General features: G+C 40.0%; 1 protein-coding gene across 1 annotated transcript in view; it reads left to right on the forward strand.

Annotated features, from left to right (window-relative positions):
* Positions 1 to 27,910, forward strand: part of TMEM184C (transmembrane protein 184C) — a 560,686-nt gene that overhangs the window by 429,484 nt on the left and 103,292 nt on the right. The window contains exons 7-8 of the mRNA XM_044062246.1: positions 6,151 to 6,263; positions 13,615 to 13,714. Coding sequence (XP_043918181.1) covers positions 6,151 to 6,263; positions 13,615 to 13,714 — 213 coding nt within the window. The remainder of the gene's footprint in view (positions 1 to 6,150; positions 6,264 to 13,614; positions 13,715 to 27,910) is intronic.

Below are 27,910 nucleotides of genomic sequence, written 5' to 3' on the forward strand. Positions count from 1 at the left end.
AACTCTGATACCATTTTAAGCCGAAAAGGATTAGTTCTCAGAGAAACCTTGTCTCTATGGAAAATGAGGTAGGATTGACTCACCCTAAGTGCTTGCAACTCTGATATCCTTCTTGCAGAGGTCAGAGTAACCAGTAGAACTGTTTTCCATGTTAATCTCAAGTCAGACAGATTAGCTGGTTCAAATGGAGCAAGTGTTAGCTTCTATAACACAAAGTTGAGATCAAAAGAGGGCCACTGGTTTACATGGAGTCCCCTTATGCAAAACCCCTTTCATGAACATTTTGACAGGATACTGTCTTGAAAGCGGAGGCTCCATGGGCAGACATGCTGAAATGGCCAAAAAAATGTACTTTGATAGAAGAATATGAAAGAGCATAGGATAGTAACTCACACAACTATTGTAAAAACAGAGAACAATTGACTCTGAATGGGTGCTGGTTATGACATGACCTTTTCCGTTTGCTAATATATGATTTTATTGCCTCCATTAGTACCTGTTGCACATCCTCAGAAAACAGGTTCCTAAAAGGAATTAAGACTCAGTCATTCAGGCAGTCAACTGCAGATGTTTGATGTTTGGATGTATCATACACCCCAGTCTTTGTGTGAGTATATCCATTCTGTGAAGAAGCTTGTGGTAATTGTCCCTGGCCATTTCCAAAAGCAGGGAGAAAACATTGTTGTCTGGGCCAGAAGGGAAGTCACCACAGTGATTTTGGGGGATTCCTTCTGGTTATTGGTGGAAAAGGTGGAAAAGAAAAAGGACCATTCCTTTCAAAATAAAAGAAAAGGCATCTGTATTGCAGGTCTTCTTGCATAAAGCCCTGGAACAGAATTTTGCCAGTTTTGTTTAGAGAGGAGACAGAGGTCCACCTGTGGAACTCCCCACAGATGACTCAAATTTTGTAAGACCCCCTGATCTGGTTTCCATTTGTGATGGCCTGCCATCATCCCACTGAGCCTGTCTGCCACACAGTTCTGCTCCGACAGCATGTAGTATGCCTGTTGAGTGAGATAGTGCTGTGAGCTATATCCCAAACTAACATAGCTAGTCTAAAAAGGGGGTACATCCTGGTTCCCCTTTGCTTGTTGATGTACCACATCACTGTAGGATTGTCTTTCACCACTTGAAGAGGTCCCGTGGTCCATAGATGGTTCAGAGAGTTGAGTGCCTTGATCAGGCAAGCATGGCCTTACCCAAGAGTCCTGACATTTTGAAAATACTCTGCAAAGAAAAACAAGTTGTCTAAATATGGAAAAATGTGGATGCCTTGTAACAAGCATTGAGCTGTAATTGGAGTTAAACACTTTGTAAAAAAACTCTTGATGCAGTGGATAGTCCACTGCAACTCGGAAACAGGACAAGTGCTGTCGGCGTAAAGCCTTCTTCAGATTATGCCGAAAGCGCTTGTCCTGTTTCTGAGTTGTTAGTGATTTTTTCATTAAAAGATGTTATTCATCGTTTAATTGTGGTGATACGTTCTCTGTCTTTTCGTAAAATTTCCTGTTTTACTGGGAGCATACTTTAGTGGTGTTCACCTGAATTTTTTCTGGATTACCAGAAAATTTGAGGAAGAAGAGCTAATGGGCTGTGAAATGACATCATGTTGAATTTGGACACTATCACAAACTGGTTTAGGAAAGAAAGATCCAGAACTTGTCTCCAAACATTTTCTTTAATTGGCAATAGGAACATCCTTGAATAAAAACCCCTTCCCCGCCTGGGAAGGAGGAACTGGTTTTCTCACTCCTTGGGGACAGCAAGTCTGCATGGTGAGGAAGGACTCCCTGGAAAGGAGGAATTTTCTTCCAGTGCCATCTGTAACCCTCGTGAATGATATTCAGAACCCATTTGTCTGAAACTATCTGTTGCTAAAGAGAAAATAGAGATTCAGACTTTCTGAACGAGAAAAGGGGCCAAAGTGGGAGGGGGACTTGTTGGACTGTCCTCTGTTTTGGGAGGTTTGAGATTTCTTTTTTCAAACCTCTTTGCCACTTCTTCTTAACCATATGTGTACCTGAATTCTGTTGAGACAGTTTGTTCTGTTTTTTTTTCCCAAAATTGGATGAGGAGAAAGAAAATACCTTAAACAGTTTAGAAAAGGAGGGCTGAAAAATTTTAGAGATTCACTGGATCAGCTTGCCTCTTTTGTCACACATTTTGATTACCTCTGCAGCAGAGGGGGCCAAACACTCACCATCTATCCAAGGAATAATTTGAAATCTAATTTTTTACATCATCTGGTAGGTTCTGAGAATGCAGCCAAGAAAACTTCCTTAAAACAGTACCAGTGGCTATGCTTCTTGAAGAATTATTGACAGTTATACACATACCGCAAACAATGAGGAGTGAGCCGTGCGATAGAAGAAACTACATTATTTAAAGCAGATTCTTCTTTACAAGAAGAAACTCTAGCTAAATCATTCCTCATACTTCCACAGTAGGTCAGGACAAACTTTAACATATGAGCCTGACAATTTAAAATTCTGAAAATCAAAGTTGCAGAAGTATTCACTCTTTTCCCTGTACCTATCAGTTTGTTCCCATCCTTATTAGAAAGAGTAGGATGGAATTAACTGAGTGCTTAGCAGCAGTAAAGTCAACTAAGGCTGTAGCTGCTGGATCAGGTTTGGGAATAGTGTATAAAAATGTAAAAGACTGAGGAACATTATACGTCTTATCCGCCTGTCTGGGAACATCTGGCTGACTGTCAGGAAAATTGCAGGCAGTAAGAAAAACAGACAGGACAGGAGGAATGGGTGCAGGTTTTGAAAATCCATCTGTAACAGCACACAATATTTTCTGGGGGAATGAGAAACCTTAGTGTTCAAATAAAGAAAGTTCAAATTTAGTTAGCTTCCACCAATCCTTATACTTCCGAGCGACAAAAAGAAAACCGAACAGGTAGAAAAACGCTCACTTTATTAAGTAACAAACAAAGCTTTCGGGAATGTCCCTCCTTCAGTGTTACCTTAGTGTTCTCCCACTGAAAACACTGGGACCTGCAGTACTCTCAGATAAATTGAACCCCCCCCCCCCCCATGGAGAGAGTCAGAAACTGACCTCTCTGAGTATGAATCAGAAATCTGAGGACACAACCTTGAATCTATCCCTACATCTTCCTGTTCAGACTGTTGAATCTCTTCAGGAAAACTGGCATCCCTCTTTTACCAGAAACTACTCTACTAGAAGGATCTGTAGCCTGAATTAAACCCTGAGACAGTTCCAGTCAACTACTACCCAGTGAAACTTGAGGAGGAGTATGTACATGCTTGGTTTTCTGTTTATTTCTGACAGGAAAAATGGGGCCAGCTGTGTTACTAATGGCAGACACGGTTTTCCCAGTTATGGGCATAGCATTCTGACAAACAGACACAACAGGGAAAACTCTCCCTGCTCTCTCTCCCAGGACTGACAAGAGTGGCTCTCCTTTGCCCACTGAGGGGATTCCAGCAGCTGCAAAGGACTTGGCTAACCCCAGTGGCTGTAGGTGCTATACCAGAGGGATTCAGGGTAAAAGATGAGTAGTCTAAGGTACAGCAAATGTCCACATCAGAGTTACCGACCTGCAGCTGAGACAAATTGCTAGCCTGCTTTGGTGGCAAAGGCTGTTTGTGTAACTTTTTGTTTTTGTGGCTGGAAGAAGGACCATCTGTTCCATGTTCAGACTACAAATGGTACCTCTTTCTAAGGGAAGAGGAGCAACAAATGCTTGTAAAACTACCAGTCTACAAAAGTTACTTTTCTGACAGAAAACACGCAATAAAAAATACTTTCAAATGCTATGGCAGCCCCACAGTGGAAAGATGGACATTTTTTTTTCACAGAAAATGTTATCAGTTCATTTACACTACTTTTAAACTGACAGAAGAACTGGATGCTGTGTTTAAAAGTACATTTACAGTCTTGAGACAGTGCATTAAAATACAACACTCCTAGCTTTAAAATAACTTTCCTGAACAGTAAAGTAATAAAATGCCAGTAAATATAAGAAAATTCCCCAAAGGGAACTTATCTGCCCAGCAAAGGAAAGCGCAAACATTGTTTCATGATAGCCGCAGAGGAGTGTAGTCTTTGGCAGCAGGAAAGTTCTAAAGAGCTTCACACTGAAACTTCTGTTAGTCAGCTTAACTCTAGCTGCAATTTAGCATGTTGAAGGTGTCTTGAAGCTTTGGAAGCTGGCAAGCTGTTATATACATGGCAGGATATGACACATATAGCTAAGGCTACTGCAGCGGTGATCAATATGAAGAACATCCAGGAAAACGCTCTCATCCTATACAGACACCCCTTTAAAATTATCGGGGACAAGCCTTTTCTAAATTTGGCCCTGCTATATGGAATAAACTTCTAGCAGAAGTAAAATCTGATTCCACTCCTATGGTTCAGCTAAGAACATTCTGGCCAAGCTACATAATGAAGTAGAATGCAGATATTTTAGGGACAGCAGATAAGTAACACAACATACTAGTATTACCCTTCCCCAGAATTGCTATATCTCTAAACCTGTCTGCATTGGCACCACTGTCATCATTCTGTTTTGCTCAAGCTGACCTGGATGTTTGTTTGTAGTTTATCCTGCAAAGCTGCATCTGTTTTTTCTTAAACTATGCCTGATAGATTTATGTATATATATCTTGCCAATTTTTGTGGATGAATACTAGTTTAAAATACCTGATATTATTTTTGACAGTTATAAGAATCACCTTAAAAATTACTCCCTAGTGATTTTCCATTTAAGAGTCGGTCTGTTCTTAAGCACACAGTTGTAAATGTGTGGTTTATATAAATATGTCAGAAATTTATAGAGTAATATTCAGTGTCTCTACTTAATATGGACAACCCAACTCAAGATTCATTCTACCAATTAACCACACAATTAATAAATATATACCTAGTTCCTTAAATGTGTAGGTGCCATATTGCCTCCATTGTACAGAAAGCTTTCTATATGGCCCACCTCATTAGTAAGGGTATCTCATCCAGGGACACGGAAGTTGTAACATCCCTGTATTCTTGCCTTATAAGACACATTATTGAGTACAGTGCCCCTTTCACCATGTACCTCACAAAGCACATCCAGCAGCTGGAGAGAACAAAGAGGTTCCTCACCAGGAGAATCCAAGGGCTCAAACATCTATCCTACACAGGTAGGCTAAAGGCTCTGTCCCTCTATTAAGTCTCATACAGACTCCTCAGAGGTAACCTCTGTCTGGCAATCTCAGACCCCGCCTTGACGGGACTGCTGCATATCAGCATGTGAAGCTCCACTCGAATAACCTCCACTCGCGACCTCAACTTAGTCTGTGACATCAGTAGGTCTTGTTGGCAGGAAAGATTTGTGTCCCAGACACACCCCCTTCTGTGGAATAGACTCCCTCTCCACATCAATCAGAGTACCTCATTAACCCTTTTTAAGCGCAACCTGGATAACTGGATGGGGAAGAGAAAATACACCCTGGGATTTCACCTATGTCCCCACTGATCAGGGGCCATCGGGTGCTGACTTATCAGAACATGGGCTAAATTCTTGGCTAGGCTTGTAAGGACCTCAGGGCCTATAGCCTAATAACTTCCTATGAAAGTGTATTGTATAATGTGTCTGTACTACACATTGACCATTGAAAGAATCATCAGATGTTAAAAATAATTGCCACATATTTCTGTCAGTCATGCTCTTTATGCACACGTTTTACAGAAAAATTGTTCAGTTCATGTTCTTTATATGTTTGTTATATTTGTATCTGTTTGTATCTATTTCTGAGTTGATTCAAATAGTTCTTCTTGATGCTTCTGTGCCCGAGTCATGGCTGAGAAGGGCTGTTGTACCAGTCCGCCTACCCAGTTATCAAATAGAATGTAAACTAAGTCTGTTATATAATTGCACATCTCAGCTTACTCATTGGCCTGTTTTGTCACATAGTTATAAAATTCAGCTTTCTAATTAGCCTTTATTTTCTTGTGTGCTGTAGATGATAAATATTTGTATTTTGTTTTTCTAAAATGTGAATATACTATAGAAGATTTTAATTTCATGTAAGATAACTTTGCATTAATAGATTACATTTCTGATTTATTGATTTTTGCTATTCTTTATTAGGTAAACTTTTGCACAAGTAATAATGACTTGCCTTTTTTTTCCTGCAGTTCGCAATGTATTGCCTTGTGTTATTTTACAAAGCACTCCGGGAAGAACTGACTCCAATCCGCCCAGTTGGGAAATTCCTGTGTGTGAAAATGGTTGTGTTTGTGTCCTTCTGGTAAGTCTGATGACGTTTAGTTTAATTTATGAAACAAAAAAAGTATGAAAATTCAGGCTCCACAGTAAAAGTACTGCTGTCTTACTGTATTGAGAAATACTAGACTCTGTCAATTGTAACCATTGAATGTACAAGCTCTGCTCCGTATGGGAGCCATCAGATGAGGGAAAGCTTTTTTTTTTCTTGGAAGAATTCCTTTAATGCTGTTAAACAAGAAAGCAAAATTCAGGTGTTGTGGGATATCACCAGGGCTGAAAAATGTTATTATTTAGATAGTTTTGCAAGTTATTTTTTTTAAATGGGGAGCAAACACTATAGTGCAAGTTCATTTCTTATATACCAATTCAATATTGCAGTATTGTGGAGAACTCCGTTTACTCAAAGGTACAGAATGATCTCAGAGCCGGTACATATAAGTAGCATGGGGTGTTGTGCAACTGCTATGCTGGATTCAGGGGTGAAGCCCTTTTACAACAAAAACAAATGTGTTACAGTGAATGTTGATGTTCTCTATTTTGTTTAAACTGGCACCTTGTCACTTTTTTGAGTGTTAAGCATGTTATGTGTCAGGTTTAGTAATACAAGAATTTTTTTTATGTTGCACTTTATATATCCAAGTGGAAGGTTAACCTTTTCTCTAAAACAGTGTCTGTTCACTGTGGCTGAAGGAAGATGCTGAAAATGGCAGAAATTTGTTTAAATGATTTACATTGATTCTGCGTCAGTATTCCAGATATATACTGTGTTTGCTTGCACTCATGCTTCATTCATCAGGTGCTGAGGAGAGAAAAAGTGAGATGGAGACCAGCTTTTATAGATTCATCTCTAAGAAGTCGATGTGAAAGAAAATATGCAGTTTTTTGTGAAGTAGAACATACGATTGCATCTAGTTAATGAAGTTGTTGAAATTACCTGATGAGAAGTAGCATCATTTAAAGGTGCAAAGCTTTTAAAGGTGTGAGCTCTTAAAGATGAAAGTTAAGAAGCAGGCACTTCCATTTTTCTGAAAAGAGTTGGTAAAATCCCAGCTTATTGGCTGTCAGAGTACCAGTAAAAACATGGTATATAATCAAAACTGGCATTTCATTAGATGGCTTGCATGGCAAAATCTGTATTTCATCTTTTACATTACTACTGAGCTTTGCTGCTTTTTTGTGTTCTCTATTTCTATTTATTTTTTCTGCTTATTTATAAACTTATAAACACATTAAATTAGCATGTTATTCATGAATGAAGTTACTCGTCAGTAACATGTATGATACCTAGAGCTTCTACTTATTAAAGTTAAATGCCATTTTAATCATTGTAGGTTAGTGACATTGATGCACAACTCTCATCAAAATGCAAAGGATGTACATCAAGTGATGTAAGCATTAGGGAGGATTATTAATATTTGATTTAGAGGCAAGATTGAATCTTGCATTCTAAAGTGTTCTTACTTGCTGTTGCTTTAATACCAAGAAAACCCCCCAGAGCAACTAAATTAGTGCATATCCATAAAGAAAGGCGATGAGCATGAAAGGCACATAAGGATTACATTTAAGGATAGCAAATAAGAGATTCACACTCTTATTGAAAAAGAATGGCTGGATATCATGGCATTTTGCAAATACAGTTAGAGATCCACATGTAGAATGTAGACATGTAGTACATATTCAACAGTAATGAGAAAGAGCAAATCATTAGATGAATACTTTTTCTGAGGCATGCTTTGCAGTGTAATGAAAAAAGTTGACATGGGAATGTACCATGATTCTTCTAGGAAACAGGAAAATGTACCTTTGCCCATATGGCTTATCCCTGGTAGGAATAAATTGAAAAAATGATTTTAAAAATCTTTCCCAAGAAAAAGAAAGCATTAATGGAGACAGTGTAAAATTCCAGCTGTTAATTTAAGGACATTTGTTACAGTTGCCCTGAGAGCAAGGTCCTTCTTGTAGACATGCCTGTAGTAGAGGAAGTTACTCTAACAACCTGCTTTGGATGGAGTAGTCACAGCAGGGAAAAAAAAAGGTTGTATACTTACAAATGGTAGTCATAAGAGTACGCTTATCATGTAAACATTATGGTTTACTTCAAACTCAGATGGTTTGCAGTCATACCAAAGCAGTGATGTCATCCTTTCATAACATTAATGATGGCATGTAAGAGAGAGCCTAAATATGTTGGCAGGCTTGCATATGGACCATAGGACAGGGGCTGTGTACTGCCTGATTAAATACATTGTGACAGGTATTCTGCAACTTAAGCTGCCTGTGAAAAGATAACTTAAGCTGCCTGTGAAAAGATGTTCTCTACTGTGGGACTTTATGATCTGTTTTATCTGTCATCTGCATTTCAAACCAGCTGGTGTGGTGTATAGCAAGTCTTAAAATTGAAGACATTCTTTCATTCCCTATTTTGTCTTATGTTGTGACACTCTAGTAAACAAGAGAGTTGCCTTTGGGCTTGCCAGTTTTTGTTCCCTCACTGCTACAGTTTGGGTCTCAGTTCTGAATTTTTCATGGAAAAGTTCCCAGGTTGGATGCCTAAAGCAGCGAATCCTTCAAAGTTTTTTTTCTGTGGCCATCAGATAACAAGGCAGGACTTGCATTGGTACTGTCCATATAGTTAGTAGGAGGGAGATACATGTGGCGTGTGTCACTACCTGGATAATGAAAGTGCTTGAAGTTTCCCGACACAGGTATTGGATGGAGAGTCCCTAATGCATTTGCTTGAGAATCGTCAAAAGACCTAAAGAAATGGAGGGCAGATAACATTAACCACTACTGAATGTATTGCATTCTCCTGGCCACTGTGTCACACGTTTGTCTTCAAATAGCAGTGTCTCAGTTTGCACTTGTCATTTGCCAATGTGATGAATCTGAGACCCAGAAGAAACCCACTCTGGCTGCCACCTTGTTTGGTGGATTGGGGTTGCAACCCTGATGTAGACCTCACCCCATTTCTTGTTCAGTTGGCCAGAGTACTCTCAGTGAAAGACTTTTGAGTTACCAGGCCATAACTTAGTAGCGGCAGTCATAAGATGTTCATCATATTTATCACTGCTGCAGTATCCTTGCCTATATAGGTTATAATCTGCCAAGAATGTAACAGCCAGCCAGCTTCTAAAGCTTCAGGGCATCTACTGCGTGCTGATGCTGTCAGTCAGCTTGAGCTAAACGGACTAAAAAAGGTTTGTGCACTAAGCCTGTCACAGCTTTCCTGCCACTGAAGAGTACGCTGCTCTGAGGCTTTCAAGGATCGATGCTCACCTTATGCTCTTCCTTTACTGAGCAGATAAAATAGAATCTTTTCCCCAATGGGAATTTAAAAATGTGTTTTATAAGACCTTCCTATTCAGAAAAGTTATTTTAAATGTAGAAGATTGGTTTTAATGGACTGTCATGGGACTGTATTTTACTTTTAAATGAGAGCACCCTTTTTTCCTGTGAGTTTAAAATTTTTTTTTAAATATTTTAAAACCACTTTTTCTGTGGAGAAATTGTGTTTGTTCACTTTTTGGGTAATATAAAGGTTGTGCATCAATGTCACTGACTTAGAGTGATTAAAATTACATTTAACTTTAATAAGTAGAATTTATAGGTACTGTACAGTCACTGATAAGTCTAACTTCAATTATGAATGACATGCTAATTTAATTTGTTTATAAGTTTATAAATAAGCAGAAAAAATAAACATAAATAAAGCAGAGAACAGCAAAATACAGCAAACCAGTAGTAGTAAGGTGAAAGGTGTTCTGAATTGCTTTTTTACTTTTAAAAACTTTAAATGTTTACCGGCTTTCACTGCTTGTTTTCCCTAGGAAAAGAGGCATCATTTTTGGCTCGACCATGAAACAAGCTTGTCAGTCTGTTGTCGGTCCTTCTTATAAAAAGAAATGGCCAAGGATAATTACAATAAGCTTCCTCATAGATTGGATGTACTCGCACAAGATCAAGGGTGTTTGATACACCCTGAACCTAATCAACTTTGATTGTATGGATTATAGGGTCTTAATTCCCTTTAGGCGCCTGTTTACTGAGGAAGCGCAGCAGGACATAAAAGGAAGCAAAAAGGCCTGCTACAAGAAAATAATATAATAGTAAATGGAAAGGGTTTTCTGGTTAGTGTTAGCATATTAACCAGCACTCATTTAGGGCTATTTGTTCTCTGGTTTTATAGTATTTGTGAGAGTTACTATCCGATGGCCTTTTTTTACTCCTCCATCAAGGTTCATTTACCTGCCATTTCAGCACATCTGCCCATGGATTCTCCTCTTTCAATGCATTCTCATGTCAAAATGCTTTTGAAAGGGTTTTGCACAAGAAGACTAGTGGCCCCTCCCTGTGATCATAGTTTTGTGTTAGAGAAGTTAACAATTGCCCATTTGAACCAACTAACCTGGCTGACTTGAGATTCTTAACATGGAAATCAGTTTTAGTGATTGCTGTGACCTCTGCAAGGAAGGTTTCTGAGTTGCAAGCTGTTATAATGAGTCAACCCAATCACATTTTCCACAGGGACAGAGTTTCTATGAAATCGTATCCTTTTATATCTGAAGTGGTATCCAAATTTACTTTAAGCCAAACTTCCATCTCCCCATTTTCTTTCCTGAACCTAAAAATGAAGGCTAGAGGATACTCCATTCCTTGAATGCCATCAAGAAAGTGGTACTATCTTGACATAACTAAATCTTTCAGGTCTTCATATCATTTGTTTATTTCTTGTGAAGGTAGGAAATGAAAACCTGTGTCAAAGCAGACTTTTTTCCAAATGTCTATCTGAGGTGATCACCTTTTCTTATTATTATGATGTGAGGTATTGCCAGCTATGCCAGGAGAAGTAGGGCACCGGATGTATTCACATATGTCAGCATATCTGGCTGGAGTTTTGTAAAGAATTATATTTTATTTGTGTATCAAACTGATTTGTACAGGTGTTTGCATTGAAAATGTATTTGTAAAGCTGCTTGTGTTAAAAATGTACCAACAGTGGGTCCTGCTGGACAGAAAAGAAATACACCTGTATGTCAGACTGTATTGTAACTGTTGAAATGAATATATTGTAACAGAGGATAATATGAGACAAGAGGTTAATCTCAGTACAGCTATCTCTGAAAAAATAGTCTGAAATTAAATTACCTGGTTTAGGCCATAAAGGTTGCATCTTACAGCTCTGATTGCGGCCAGAGACAAAATGTCTATGAAAAACAGGACTAGGAATCGGGGCTAAAAAGTAGGTGGGAGGTTGACTTAATGGTTAAGGTGTTTACCTTACAGACACAAGGTGCAGGGTTTGATTCTCGCTTGGGGTAATTGGCTAGACTCAAAATGGCCCACAAGGGCAGTTAGTCTAGTGTGAATCTATAATCCTACTGTATTGCCCTTAAGGGTGAACTAATTGCTACCCTGGATGGGTGGAAGTTCTGAAATGGTTTTGTAGCTTCCATGTGCTATAGTACATCTTAACAAAGATCTATGTGTGTGTTTTATGACACACAGGTGCTGGATTCTGATTCAGTTTCTGGTAAAGGGGTAGTGTGGGAACCAGAAGTCAGATGACCAGGTGTGTGTGTGTGTGTGTGTGTGTGTGTGTGTGTGTGTGTGTGTGATGTCATTCTGTAATCCAGCACTGAAATGATGTTTTGATACTAGATGAGACAGATGTCTCAGGGTAGCCTGCTTTTTAAACCTGACAAAGAAGGAAGACCACTTACCTACTTCAACTTGCCTTGCTTTAGTAAGTAACCAGGGAATGGTAATTCTTTAGATCAGTCGGGAAAATATAGTGAGATTAGTTGTAGATTTTCTGCATCCGTGTGAACCTTTCCATCTGTGTTATTTTTAATATTTCCTGGATTGAAATTCTGGTGTTTATTGTAAATAGGTATTTAGTATTTTCATGTTTTTATTATTTATTAACTGTATTTAAACTTTTCATTGTGGCTGGTCTTTTAGAGAATAAGAGAATATTCTAACCATTGAGAGTACTTGTATTTATTTGGTGACATTGTGGCCACTCCTGAAAGCCTTGGTGCATTGGTCAAACACGAACTACCATTTGTGTTAGTATTAATTTTACTCAGTGTATTTGGGTACCCTTGTAAGAGCCTTAGAGTAGCTGGCTTTGGAGTGTTCTGGTGGTGATGGAACTAGCTTATAGTCTTAGCATAACTGTGCCAGCCTTTCCCAGGTGTGTGTGTGTGTGTGTGTGTGTGTGTGTGTGTATGTGTGCACGCGCATGTGTTTGAAAATCAAATCTCAAAGAGTGCGCATGTTAGCTACTTGGAGCAGGGACACGGAGCACTGGTTTCACAGAGGGTGATGGAGAACTTGGCTTGGAACACTAGGCTGAGGATGTAACTCTACAGCTGTGTCAATGGGGAGTCTTATTGGAGGCCTGGAGAGAGGGGAACCTAGCCCTCAGACTGTGTGTGTTCCCTCTGTGCACTTAAGGGAAATTGTGCTTGGTGCAGAGAGCTGCATCTGAAAATACTGTATGTTTATCCATTTTTGTCCCAAGTAAACGTCCTCACCGGTGTCCGTGGTGAGGACTAAGATTGATTGATCACTGGCCCAAAGGAGGGGCATCACATTGCATCACAGGAAAGTCAAGCGCCACTCTGCCTTGTGCCAGGACCTTTGCTTCATCTGTGGCTTTTTGGAAAGGATTGGATCTTTTCCTGGCATTCAGTGGTTCATGTCTGCTGTCTAATATAGATGTGACCACTAGATGACAGCAGGACCATGTATTATTCACAGGAGAACATCCACAACTTTGTTTCTTACACTTACTCCTTTCAAGAGGTTAACTGAGACTTAGTTTGTGAAGTTAATTGTACCATGGTTCAAGCCATCTGTCCACATAAGAACACTGACTTCCTTAAGGTGGCATTGTTTCAACCCATTCATCTAAAAATTTTCTTAAATTGATTGATGTTTCTACTGTAGGTGAGTAATGCAAAAAAAAGATTGCATTTATGTTAATAGGTTGCAGAGGGTCTTCAGACAGTAGATAAATGTCTCCATTATCTTTGTTGTGTTGTATTATAATGCAGTTTTCAGTTATATGTACATGTTAGCAAAAGTTGCTTGTAACTTTCTATGGTTAATTGAGTAATCAATGCATAATCATCATATAAAAAGTATTTTTATAACAAATTCTGAGAATGCATGTAGTAAAGTTCCCAAATTTAAGAAAATGAAGAAGTATGTTTTACTGGTATCTTTGAGTCTTTGACTGGTTTGTTCATGTATGATTTAAAACAGTCTTTAAAATGCAAGCCTCTTTTCTGTTTCATGTGTAAAATAAAACAAAACAAAAAAGCAGCCAAATCATATATACTTCTTTCTTTCTTTTTTGCCTCTAGGCAAGCAGTATTTATAGCAGTATTGGTGAAAGTGGGTGTTATCTCTGAAAAACATACGTGGGATTGGAAAACTGTAGAAGCTGTGGCCACTGGTTTGCAGGTAAAACACAAGATTGTTCACTGTTATTGTTTGACAGCTGAAGTTGTAGACCGCTATAACCTGTAGCCAGTTTTTCCCACATATACCTAAGATTTGGTGAGTCACAACTTGGTATGCTTTTGTGAAGATGCCATACAGGAAAATTATTTGTCCCACTCCCTTGCATGCTCTGATGTCACACAGCAGATAGAAAATCACACCTGGCTTGGACTCTAAGACCACCTACTTGCCCCAGTCACAAAAGGTTACTGCAAGAAAAAAAGAGAGGGAGGAAAAAAAGATCTCCTTGGTAAGAAAATGTCTGTCAATTTCCTTTACAGCTGTAAATAGCAGACAGATAATCGTACCAATGACTACATTCATCCTATCTTATCAGACTCACTTCTATAAAAGACAAGGCCTCAGGGCACAATGGCACATTTGACTGGTTACTGTCCTCATCTCCTCATAGTGTTAATGAAGTTGGAGTAATCATAACTCACTTATTGTTCACATATGTTTGCCATTTAGTGTTGTAATAAGGCCCCAGAAACACATCAGTACTGTCCTTATCCATTCAAATTAGTACAGTCATCCCATGAGATTGCCAATCATCATCATTATGCCCCTTTTGCCCAATTTTTTACATGGGGCCATTGTGTCATGTCAGCTATCACTCTCTCTCTCTCTCAGTTCATTACTACTCTCTACCTTCCTTGACAACATGCCTGACTGTTGCAGGTCTTGTCTCACACAGCCCATACATCTCTTTGCTGGACTCCCTAGTTTCTTCTTGTCTTCCTCCTACCTCTCCCAAATCGTCTTCACCAGATTGTCTTCTGCTTTCCTCCAAGTGTGTAGAAACCACTATAATCTGTTCTCTGTGACCTTCTCTGCAGTTGAGCTACATGGGCTTCTGCTCTGATGTCCTGACTTCTTTGTCTGTTCCATAGCATGCATCTTTCCACTCATCTCAGTCACTTCATCTCCATCACCTCTAGCTTCCTGAACTGCTGTGCCTTCACTTTCCAGGTTTCTGTATTATAAAGTTGTGGTGGTCATGCCACTGTTTTTGTACACCTTACTTTTCAGTTTCTTTGTCATTCTTCTGTCAAACACAACCCATGATGTGCCAGTTGGATTCAGCCCCTTTGATTCTATCTGTGACTTCCTAATTCAGATTTCCCTTCTCCTCAGCAATCACTCACAAGTACTTGAAGTTTTTAAGCTGTTCCACTATTTTTCCTTCTGTCGATTCTCAGCTTTTTCTGATTTATCCCATTTGCTGCCATTACAACTGACTTATCTGCACTCAGTTTCATCCAATGTGCCTTCAGCTTTGCATTCCATTCCCCTGTCATTTGCTGAAGTTAGTGTTCAGAGTCTACCTATAATGCCACATCATCTGCTTTGTTGATTTGCCCCTTCTGACCTGTTTGCTAATGTAGTCCATCATCAGTATGAGCAGAAGTGGGCTCAGAGTTGATCCCCTGACTTCACATCCACTTCGGATCCCTTTGCAAGTCCAAACACTGCTTTTTCCTTGTATCCTTGAGCTCTTATACATAGCCTGCACTAATTCCACTATTGTTTCTGATACTTTTATCTATTGCAGGGCTGTCCTGATCTGCTTTCTTGAGAACTTGCATGCTTTTCCCAAGTCTAAGAATGCTCATTTAGACTCTTTCCTCATCTCTTGCTTCTTCCCAACTATCTTTTCCACTGCAAGCATCATGTCAGTTGTGCTGTATCTGGATCTGAATCTGAACTACTCATCTCCTGTCTTACTTCATTCTTCTCTGCAAATGTGTTTGTCATGCGCCCTCTTCAGAACTTTTATGCAGTGTTATAGGAGCTTGATATCTGTATACTGCCCACAGTTGTGAATGCCCCCTTTGCTCTTGTACACTGGCAGTAAAATGCTTTTTCTCCAGTCACCTGGGATACACAGTTCTCTCCATACTGTTGAGTACTCTCTGGAGTCATTGTATTACCAACTCACCCTACATCTTGATCATATCTGCTGTGACCTCATCTGAGCCTACTGCTTTCCATGACTTCATTTTCCTTAATGGTGTTCTTCTAGGGCGGGCTCCTTCCACTCCTCTTTCATTCTAAGACTGTCTATGGACTTTCCAACTGCTGTGGGGTTTTCTTCATTCAAAAGCTGCTGAAGTACTCCTATTTATCTCCGTTGTCCTGTGGATTGGTGGGCAGGTTATTTCTGGCATTCTTATGAAGGGTGTCTGATGACTATGTCTGTCTTTGCCTTGCAGTCTGATAGTTTCTTTGTGCCATCTGCTGAGTCCCATTCCAGAAGCTGATAGAGCTGATGCCTTGATGTCCTTCAAGGATGCATCTGCAGTCCTTACAAATGGGTTGTGCTGTCGTCAGGCAGCCCTTCAGTCGGCCGGATTCCAAAGTCTGGGTCTGGCCTCGGCTGGTGTCGCACTTCACCCGACGTCATAGCTGCAATTATTCGGGTATAAAGGCATCAGCCGACGCCATTTTCCTCAGTCTTTCTTGCCGCATGGCACCCGAAGCAGAAGCTGTTCGCAAGTGCCGGTCGGTCAGAACCAAAGATTACTACTACCGAATACTTCTACGAAGACTTCTAAAAAGCTAAGTACCCCGTTGGGGACTCTTTCTTGCCTCAGCCGATGTCAGAAAAAGTGAATAACTGTTTAACTTGTGGGAAACAAATACCTCATAAAGATTTCCACTCTTACTGCTTACCTTGTTTAGGCCCAGACCATGACGTAGCAGCTTGTCTAGCCTGTGCTTCTTTTAATCGGCGGACGCTTAGACGTCGGTCGGAATTTGCTGAGGAGTTTTTCGGCTCTGATTTTGCTTACATTATGCCGTCGGATCCTCTGACTACGCAAATATCAAAAAAGCGCAAGGAAAAGGACCGACACTCGCGGTCTGCGGTTTTGGCCGAAACCGCGGTTAAGCCGACCACGAGTGTCTCGGTTTCGGCTGAAACCGAGCAAGCGGTTCTTCCTTCGGCCGAAAACTTACCTCTCACCGAGGCCTCTTCCAACCTGGTGGAATCGGCTTCTGAAATCCCACCTGCTCTTGCAGTTAATCAGGAATTATCTGACACTATTCCCTTGGATATTTCAACCCCTGCACATGGAGCCGCTAGGCCACCTGCAACCATGTCCATTAAGGCCTTTGCCAGGGCTAAAGCAGCTAAAACTACTAAATCTGTGCCTGTTAAGACTCCCTCTCACAGGCCTAGCTCTAGTTCACGAATGCTTAGTCTAGCAGAGGATCTCATTTCTTTAATCCGGGGATCCCAACCTCAACCAGACAGGGCCTCTCACCCTCCTCCAGAGAAGAGGCCTAGAGCAGAGCCCCCTGAGCCAGTTTCTACAGATTATTCCTCTAATGACTCAGATAATACAAACCCTCCAGAGGCTCCTTTCTCCCCTTATGAAGACTCTGATGCTGAAGAGTCCATTCCTTCTGCCTCTCCGCCTGAGGAATTTTCCTTTGGGGAAACCTTGCATGCTATGAGGGAACAATTTCAGTGGCAGGGTCAGGATTTTTCAGATTCCAGAAAGAGGCTTAGAACCTTTCTGCATTTACCACAACATAGGCCTTTAGCCATACCTCCAGTCCTTTCTGTTGTAGATGATGCATTTAATGATGCTTGTACTGCTCCTGATTCACTACCTCCGGCCCCTGCTAAGCCCGATAGGTACTACAGGGTCCCGGACACGCATTACCATTTATATAAGGCTCCTTTTGCAGATCCCGAAACTATTTCCCAGGGGACCTAAGGCTGTAGCAGCTACCTCTGCCAAAAAACCCCTTCCCTCTGAAAGGGAATCCAGGTCCTTAGAGAGATGGGGTAAAAAAGTTTACACTTCTGCTACTCTTTCAGCTAGGGCCTTGAACTGTCAGTTTCACATGATCCAGTATCAAGAATTTATGCTAGACCAGTTAACCAAAAAGCTGTCCTCAGATGAAGCATTAGACAAAAAATCTGTTCAGGAAATGGTACATAACATACAGCAAGTCAGTAACCATTCCTTAAAATGCGGCTATGATGCACTGGAGGCTTCCTTTAGATCAGCCATGACTGGCACAGTTATCAGAAGGCATGCATGGTTAAAAGAGCAGGCCTTACCAGACCATGTCAAATCAAAACTACTAGATGCTCCTATGGACAAGATCAATTTGTTTGTCTCTCCTGCACAACAGGTGCTGAAGAAGATGGAAGAGAAGGCAAAATCTGTACAAACAGTGAAAGACTTCTTACAGGTCCAACCTCCAAGGTTTAGCAGGAATTGGCCTTCAAAGAATTGGTCCTTTCCAGACTCCTCCAGAGCTCAAAGAGGCAGAAATAGGCGTTCAAGAGGCAAAAGTCAATCCAGGGGTGCCTACAGGGGACGCCAGTGGCAGGGTAACAACCAGCGAGGTGCAGCCACAGACACAGCCACTACCACTACTCCAGGACAATCACAGTGACTTGGCTCTGGCACCGCCTACCAGGGAACAACTAGAAGCACCCTTAGGCGGGAAGCTAGCTTTATTTTCAGTAAACTGGCATTGCATCACAAGAGACAAGTGGATTTTGCAGACAATAGACCAAGGTTACAGGTTTCACTTCCATACTCTACCAGGGAAGAGAGGAATGCCAAACCTACCTCCAAATCAAAAGGCAGAGGCTCTAAAACAAATAATTCAATTATTAAGAATGAGAGCTGTGGAAAAGGTACCATCTATGGAGCAAGGACAGGGATTTTACTCCAGACTCTTCCTGGTACCAAGAAAAGAAAGCAAATGGAGACCTATTCTCGACCTGTCCGCTTTAAACACATTCCTCATTGTTCCAAAATTCTAAATGCTGACCCTACAGCAGCTTCTTCCCATGCTGGGCAAGGAGTCTTGGCTGGTAACTCTAGATCTCAAGGAGGCATACCTGCACGTCCCTATACGACCAAATTGCAGAAGATACCTCAGATTTCTTGCAGGATCAGAGCATTATCAATTCTCAGCATTGCCCTTTGGCTTATCTACTGCGCCCAGAGTGTTCACGAAATGCCTGGCATCAGTAATTGCTCATTGCAGGCTTCAGGGAATACAAATCTACCCTTACCTGGATGACTGCCTGATACAAGCGGACAACAAAAACAAGCTAACAGAAGACTTGAAAAGGGTCATTTGCCTACTACAAGCCCTGGGATATACAGTCAGTATAAAAAAGTCAAGGCTGATACCATCCCAAAGGATAACCTTTTTGGGTGCAGAGCTGGACACAGCGAAACAAATGGCTTTCCTAACAGTAGAAAAACAGGAGCAACTCCCTCTCTACTTCTTGGCATTAACAAAGCAGGACCATCTAACAGCAAGAAAAGTCCTGCAAGCCTTGGGTTTCATGGCATCCTGCATAATATTGGTTCCACATGCCAGGCTGCATATGAGAAAGTTACAGTGGTACCTCAGAAATTTATGGTCTCAGCACAAGCACAGCCTAGAAACCCAAATTCCAATAATTCCATGCCTGAAGCAAGAATTCCAATGGTGGGCTCAGGCCTGTCAATCAAACAAAGGACTGCCCTTCCACAACACTCAACCCAGCCAAACCATCACAACGGACGCCTCAGACCTCGGTTGGGGGGCCCACATGCTGGACAAGTGTATACAAGGTTTATGGACTCAAGACCAGCTACACCTACACATAAATCAAAAGGAAATGCTGGCAGTAAAACTGGCAATTCAGACATTCAGACCATTTCTTCAACAAGGTCAACTGTTGATAAGAACAGACAACACCACAGTTATGTGGTACATCAACAAGCAGGGAGGCACACACTCGTACCCTCTATGCCGGATGGCAATGGACCTCTGGAATGTGGCCCTGAGCTACAACATTCAGTTACAAGCAATTTTTGTACCAGGAAAAGAAATCATTCTAGCAGACATACTAAGCAGAACTACCACGGATGCCCACGAATGGATGCTGCATCCGGACATCTTCAAAACCATTACGAGAAAATGGGGACTCCCAGAAGTAGATTTATTTGCATCCCCACTCAATCACCAACTAAAGAAATTCTGCACAAGGACGTACCACCCACTTGCTTGGAAGGTGGACTCCCTATCTTTCAGTTGGAAAAACCTGACAGCATATGCATTCCCACCACTTCCTTTGATGCACAAGGTGCTATTGAAAATCAAAGAGGATCGTCCAAGGATCATTCTAATAGCTCCAGACTGGCCAAGACAACATTGGTACCCATTACTGAGGAGCATGTCTCGGGAATAAATATGGCCCCTGCCCCTAGTTCCCTTGCTGTTAACACAGAACTACTACAACACCCTGCATCCAAACCTGAAAACTCTGCAGCTGACTGCCTGGAACATTGCATAAGACCAATTAACCCAAATTTATCGCAAAGGGTTAAAGACATTATCTTGGAGGCTCGCAGACCCTCAACAAGGAAAAATTATTCAGCAAAATGGAAAAGATATCTCATTTGGAGTACTGCAAAAGGAGAAAATGTGTCACTGGTAAACATAGCCAACATCCTGGAATACTTGGCAGAGCTCCTCCACAAAGGCCTGTCCTATTCTTCCATTAAGATTCATGCATTAGCTATTTCAGCACAATACGACTTGGATCCTCCAGTCTTCTCACATCCCCTGCTCAAACAGTTTCTGAGAGGAATTAAAAATGTAAAACCACCTAGGAAGGCACCATTGCCAGCATGGGACTTGAACTTTGTGCTAGAAAAATTGACACTCCCTCCTTTCGAACCAGCAGCAACAGCAGCATTACAATACTTATCATGGAAAACTGCTTTCCTACTGGCAATCACTTCAGCAAGAAGGGTATCTGAGCTACAGGCATTAATGGCAGTACAGCCCTTCCTGATCTTCCATCAAGATAGAGTGTCCATGAGAACAAGTCCTGCTTTTATGCCTAAGGTGGTCTCCAGAGTATCCTTAAATCAGGCTATCCACCTACCTACATTCTTCCCCAACCCACAGAACAGGGGAGAAAGACTGTTGCACACCTTGGATGTACATAGACAATTACGCTACTACCTGGACAGGACCAAGGTCAATAGAAAAACTGACCAGCTACTGGTAGCATATGCAACAGGAATGGAAGGAAAAGCAATTTCAAAACAGACAATCTCTAAGTGGATAGGAAATTGCATTAGATTTTGTTACTCCTACCATGGGAAGAAAACTCCAGAAAACATCAGACCTCACTCTACAAGGGCTACAGCCACTACCACAGCCTTTCTACGAGGAGTGGCTACCAAAGACATTTTAGAGGCTGCTACTTGGAGCTCCGTGCATACATTTGCCAAGCATTATAATTTACCTCTATACTCTAGATCCCGAGCAGGTTTTGCCACTGCTGTTTTGCAAGGGATCTTAGCTACACCATAATTTAATTTCTCCTCCTCCCCCAGTTTGGCTATGGTATTATACCCATTTGTAAGGACTGCAGATGCATCCTTGAAGGACATAGTACAGTTTTGTACCTACCATAAATGTAGATGTCCGATAGGAATGCATCTGCAGTCAGGATTACCCACCCTCCTTCCCCTCTGTGGTACTCCTAGGGTATTTGCCCATCTTGTAGCTAGCTGGGGGAATCTATTATGGTGTATTTGTTTGTATATATGTACATACATGCTTATATTTTGTTTGCTCTCTACTATTTGGAATCATTTGCATTTATCCAAATTTAGCCTTCCTAGAGGGCACCTGGCATCTGGGGCAAGAAACACTGAGGAAAATGGCGTCGGCTGATGCCTTTATACCCGAATAACTGCAGCTATGACGTCGGGTGAAGTGCGACACCAGCCGAGGCCAGACCCAGACTTTGGAATCCGGCCGACCGAAGGGCTGCCTGACGACAGGACAACCCATTTGTAAGGACTGCAGATGCATTCCTATCGGACATCTACATTTATGGTAGGTACAAAACTGTACTTTCTTTTCTATTGCAACTGTTGTCTTAGCCTCTTTGTTAGCTAGATGGCATTCCTTCTTAGCCTGGTTCATCTTTTCTAAATACCACTTTTTCCTGCACTCCTTTCTTTTAATGACTTCCTGGAGTTTTGCATTCCACCACTAGCATTTTTTATGTACCATATTTCCGTAAGTGACTCCACTGCATGTATGTTCTGTAATTCTCCTGCATGCAGTTTTGAGGTGTTGCCATTCTTCAATTCTGTCTATTTCCTCTTCTTTCTGTGGTGCTAGAGACCTGAGTAATTTCCTTGAACTTTTGCACTTTCATTCCAATTAACTTTAAGTCTTTAGCCTAGTCACCATTGACATTAGAGCCTTCTCTGATAACTGTTGCTGATTTTGGCTACCCGTGGTTTGTGCTGTGGGCTGAATATTTCATGGGGATGATTTTGCAATCATTGATTCTAACCCAATTCCATTTCCTTATTAGGAGGAAGGTTACTTAAGTTGTATGTTGGCCACTATTGTATGTGAACTTATGACACTCTCTCTCTTGCTGAACCATATGTTGGCCACCAGTAAGCCATTTGCCAGATAAAATGGCTCTCCTTTATTCCTGTTACTTCAGCCTTATGGACCCAGGTAGTCCTCATATCCTGGTCTGTCTGTCTTTCCCAGTATGTGAATTCAGGTCCCCCATTATCAACCCTAATTCATGTTGTCCAGTTTTATGTATTACGTTCTGCAGCTGTTGTCTGAATGCACTCTTTTTCCTCACTGTCACAGTAGAGAAGGCCAGTAGACATGTCTTCATAGGTAAATATCAGTAACTGGCTAATAAGTGTACTGCTTGGATGTTAGGAAAAAAGAAATACAGAGGACCTGGAAATAAATCCGCTACAAAAAGTGAGGAAGAAACACTGACTGGGGAAAGTTCTGCAGCTGGTCGGCAAAAAGCAATGCAAACTCCAGACATGAATTCTAGTAACCTACAGGAAGGTATAAGACAACTGCATGCAGACCTGGTTAAAATAACCAAAACAGTGATGGAGTATATCAACACAAACAACACAAGGCTGCAAAAAATAGCAGAAGCTTTAAATAAATATTCAGATGAGGTGATAAAGCTGCAAAAGTCAGCGGTCAAAATGAAGAAAAGGCTGGCTAAATTTGAGACTGCTCAGCAAGAGATGTTTCAAAAAATAATAGAATTAGAGGACACAGCATGGCAAAAGAAAAAATGTGCTTTTTCTCATTCTTGCATGGGGAAATGACTGGATTAAGGACCTTAGATTGATTTAGTAACAAGTTTTACGAGTAAGCAAGTAAATGAAAAAGAACATTGAATATTATGAGGCTTTTTTCTAGCAAATACATGTATGTGCAGTAGCAGTCCTGCAGCTGGTCGTGATATTTCCATGAAAACATCTGATAAAGAGAAACTGGCTGCAAACTGGTGGAGAGTGATTGGCTGAAGAAAAAAATGAAGAGAAATTGGCTAGGACATAATGTTCTCTGAAAGTATACAGGGGTTTTCCCAGTTTGGAGCGCTATAAAGCAAAGAGATAACCAACTAGTACTTAGTAGAGGTACAGGCTGTATCATTCATCTTAGCATGTTTAACCATTCTTTTAAGTTAACTCTGGTCTATGAGTGTGTCTGTCAGTTTGGGACTTTTGTTTTTAGGAGAGTAAAACTTCAGCATTTGAAGTTGTACATCGTTTTGTGCGTTAGCATTAAGTTAATAGGTTTTATGGGGGTATTGGGGTATGTTTTTTTTTTTTTTTTTTTTTGAGAACTTTCAATAAAACAAAAAGGTTTGTAAGATGTGATATAGACTCAAATGGATATGACAAGAAACAACCATATAAAAGTTCAACCTGTCAAACAGTGTATGCATATAACACAAAAGCTGGAACTAGACATTTAACAGAAAAGGTGTTTAAAAAACGTGGGAGTAATAAACTTTTTAATGCAATGGTGCTTTTTGTAATGTCTTTAAATGTCAGTGGACTTACAGATAAATACAAAAAAAAAGAGTAGTGAACTATATTAAAATGTAGAGTGCAAATAGCTATGTTACAGGAGACCCACTTAGAACCGAACATGTGAATTTGATAAAGAAAGGTTTTTCAGGATGGTTATTCAGCAGAATAACTGGGACAAAGGAAAAGAGGAGTCCTTATATTAATTGCAAGAGGAATTACAATAGTGATAGAAGAGGATAAAAAAAGATAATGGCAGATTTGTAATGCTAAAGGGCTACTAGCAAGCTGGGAGGATTACACTGGCATGTGTTTATATTCCACCTAAAACTGCTATAATGGAATTTAAGAAAATTCTGGGAGACATTATCAGTTTTCAGCAAGGAATATTGCTTATAGGTGGGGACTGGAATGTGATTTACAACAGTTATGATGTGTTTCGGGGGCCTAGAAGGGAAAGTATACCAAAGGAGGGTAGATTTTTGAAGAAATTTATGAAAATATTTGGCATGGAAGATGTGAATTCAGTAGTAGGAGTTAGGAGTAAATTTACATATTATTCCCCAAGATATAAAAACTGAGCTTAGCTAGACAGAATTTACATTTCACAGAAATATGTGCATTTAATTGAAGGTCTTGATATGTACCCAATAACTATTTCAGATCATGCGCCAGTAGTAATTAAAAACACAGGGTAATGAAATAAAAATAAGACACTGGTGCTTTCCCACTTATCTTTTGAAAAGAGAGGAATTTAAGGAAAGATAGTGGTGATTATTCAGGAGCTGTTAGAGAGGACAGAAATTTCTTCTGAAAATATAGCTAGGGAGAGAAATGAAATTAAGGTGGAGTTTAAAAATATGGTGGAAATAAAAGAAAGAGAGCTATGGTTAAGAAGTAACAAAAATTATTTAGAGGTACTGATAAATGTTTTGCAGGATACGGGGAATCTCACAGAACAAAGAGGATCAACTGCAGAATGCTAAGCAGAAAATAAGGGATTACCTTGATAATATGCACAAGTTTAGAAAGATTGCTGTTAAGCAGCTGTTTTTTGATAATAACAGTAGAGCACAAAAACTTTTAACACAACAACTTAGGCAGCAGAAAGTAGAAAGGACTGTTGCCAAGCTTAGGGTGCCTGTAACAAGGAAAGTAACAAAAGATCCTGTAGAGGTATTAGAAATATTTTGGAAATTCTATGAAAGTCTGTATAAAGCAGAGAAGTAAGAAAATCAAGAAAAGATACAAATGGAAATGTTTATGGAAGAATTAAATTTCCTAAGGTTAGTGGTAGATGAGGCTCAATTGCTAACGGTTGGGAAGAGATGAAGTAAGTGTAGTCAAGACGTGCATATCCAAAAACAACACAAAAGTAAAATGTAAAACCAAACTCCAGCCACTCCACTACCTGTGACTGGAGTTTGGAGATGAAATAAAAATTGTGATCTATAACCAAGCCATCTACTCCTGGAGAGTTTCCTGTATTTTTCCTATGGCGGTTTGGAAGCTAGCAGGAAAAAATGATAAAAGATCTGGAAGGTTTTGCTTAACAGTATTTTAAGAGGAGAAATACCAACATCCTGGAAGAAAGCCAGTGGTAGGGTAAATATCCATCAGATCCAGCTTCATACATGCCCATTTCAATAGTAAACCATGATTATAAAGGTGTTCATGTCTATAATGGCTAAAAGAATGACAAAAGTATGCAAAAATTGATAGATATGGATCATTGTGGTTTTGTGGAGTGGAGGCAAACATTTGACAGCATTAACAGAACACTGATAATCCAGAGGGAAGCAGAATGTAAGAAGATACCATTGTTGGGTGGGCATTGATGCAGAAAAAGCATTTGTCAGAGTAAGCTGTGACTTTGAGCAGGGCAATAAAAGCATTTGCATTTCCTGAAAATATTATAAGGTTGATTAGGAAAATATATGAGGGATCTGAGGTGAAAATTAAAGTGGGTGGGGTCCTCTCTGATAATTTCTGCTTGATCAGAGGAACCCGGCGGGGTGCCCTCTCTCCCTTTTGTTATTTGCATTCTATTTACAACCACTTGCAAAGAAAATAAGGTACTCAGAAATTCAAGGATATAATTGGTATGGTAGTCAAGAAAAGCTGGCTGTATTTACCAATGATATTATTTTATACCTGACAAAACCAGAAAGAGACAGTACGGTGTCGTGGAACATTTTGAGACAATTTCATAGCTTTTTAGGATACAAAATTAATGAAGCTAAAACAAAGGCAATAGCGGTAAATTATGTACCCACCACAAATTAGTTCAGCAATATTTGTGTTATGGGAGATGATGAAGATTATTTTTCTGATCTGTGATACAGAATCGGAATTGTCTAGACATGGTAGGGCCTTGCTGTGTCTAATTATAGTGGCTGCCAAAAAAGCAATTACTAGAAAATGGAAATCAAAATCTAAACCAACTGTATTAGAAGTAGTGAATATAGTAACAGATGAAACAACTGGAGTTGTGATCTTTAGAAAAGGGTAGGACCAAACTACATAGGAAAAAAATGGGAGTTGTGGAAACAATACATACGGAGAGGAATGAGGTTTAAAAGAAGGCAGGACTTAAATGAGCTATTAATGTTTGACTGAAAATGATTGGGTAGAATATAAGTGATGTTATAATGTTTGCAGCTGGGAGTATGTAAGTATGGTTTGTGATGTAAAATGCTTACAACTAGGATTGTGTCGGTGTGGTTTGTTTTCATTTATATAAATGTATAATTGCTTATGTCATAAGTTATGGTTTAGTAAAGATGTTTCTTGTTTAAAAAAAAAAAGGGGCAGGAGTTGAATAATGTATGTAATGTTGGTTAAGTTATATGATATATAGCAATATATGTGAAGTATAATGTTTGTTGTAATGTTAATTTAACAGAGTTTGATTACTTTTGTATCGATGTAAATGTGCCTATGTTACGAGTGATAATTCAATAAAGGTGTTTAAAAAAAAAGAAAGTTAGATGTAGATTTTTTAGTATTATTCTAAAGGTGTTTCAAGATAGAACCTGGTTGGCTCATGATTTGAATCATTCTTTAACTAAATTCCACATGATGGTCCCACTGTATCTGGTATTCTAACCCCATGATTTGTATTCCACTGTAGGGGAATTCCTCACTATCACCTCCCTGCATGTGTACTCTTAGTCACACAAAATGTTATGTTAAATATTGAAAGTCATCCATGGTGAAATCCGTACCTGAGCAGCCCAACACCAGTAAGGCTTCCCACTTCCAACCAGGTTCCATCTTACCCACCCTTGGGAAAGTACTGAAAAAATAATCTACATCCAACTTTGTTGAAACATTAACCCCTATCACCATATTTCTCCAAAATCAAAATTGGACAGACCAGAGTGCAGTATCAGCACTCTGAATTCTATCAAATGAGATTCTTCTTAATATGGGTATAGCTATGATAACTGATGCTATCTTTAGTGGCCTAACAAGAGCCTTTGATGTGAATACTGATGCACCAATTTTGAGGTTATGATTTAAGTCTTCATATAGCCCTCAGTTTCATGTTTATCCAGTTGTCATATCTTTGGTAAAATGTGGTACTCTTGATACAACAAAGCCAATCTGCTTCAAAGGTTTTCCTCAAGGGTCCCTTCTTATGATTTGCATCATCTTCCTCTGTTACTTGATTCAGGTTATATGGTGCTATTCCATTGTAATCACTCTCATCCCTCTCATCAGTGTGAACTACAAATTGATTTCCCTTCCTTTCACTCATAAATTGCATTAACAACAATAAATGTACTTATCAGGTCATCCAAACCCAAATCAGTACTTTTTGGCAGTAATCAAAAACTTTCTAAAGTTATCAATTTCCTGCAAGTTAAGCATCTTAATAATGTGCACATTGAAAATGTTTCTACTTTACACCTAGGAATATGGTTTGACTCCTTATTTAACTTTCAAATCCACATTGAAAAAACAGGGAACAGAAGTTACTTGTTCTTATTCTGGGTAAGGAAGATGTCCCATTTTCTCTCTAGTGCAGCAATATCTGCCATAGCTAAAAGGTGTCCTACTCCCTCAGCTGATATGTGGCTTATCCCTCATTGCAGCTGCTGACAAAGGAAACACTAAAGTTATCCAGATCATTTCAAAGAAGATAGACCAGTTTGTCTCACTCTGTCCAAGACAAGAACATCATTGTTAGAATGTTGAAAAAGCTGAATAGCTGCCTGTCAGAGAGCTGACCTCTTTCTTGGCTGTCAATTATTTAAATGCTTTAAGAACACTATTTCTC

The sequence above is a fragment of the Protopterus annectens genome, chromosome 2.part1, assembly GCF_019279795.1.
Source record: "Protopterus annectens isolate FY-2018-M chromosome 2.part1, PAN1.0, whole genome shotgun sequence".
NCBI lineage: Eukaryota > Metazoa > Chordata > Ceratodontiformes > Protopteridae > Protopterus > Protopterus annectens.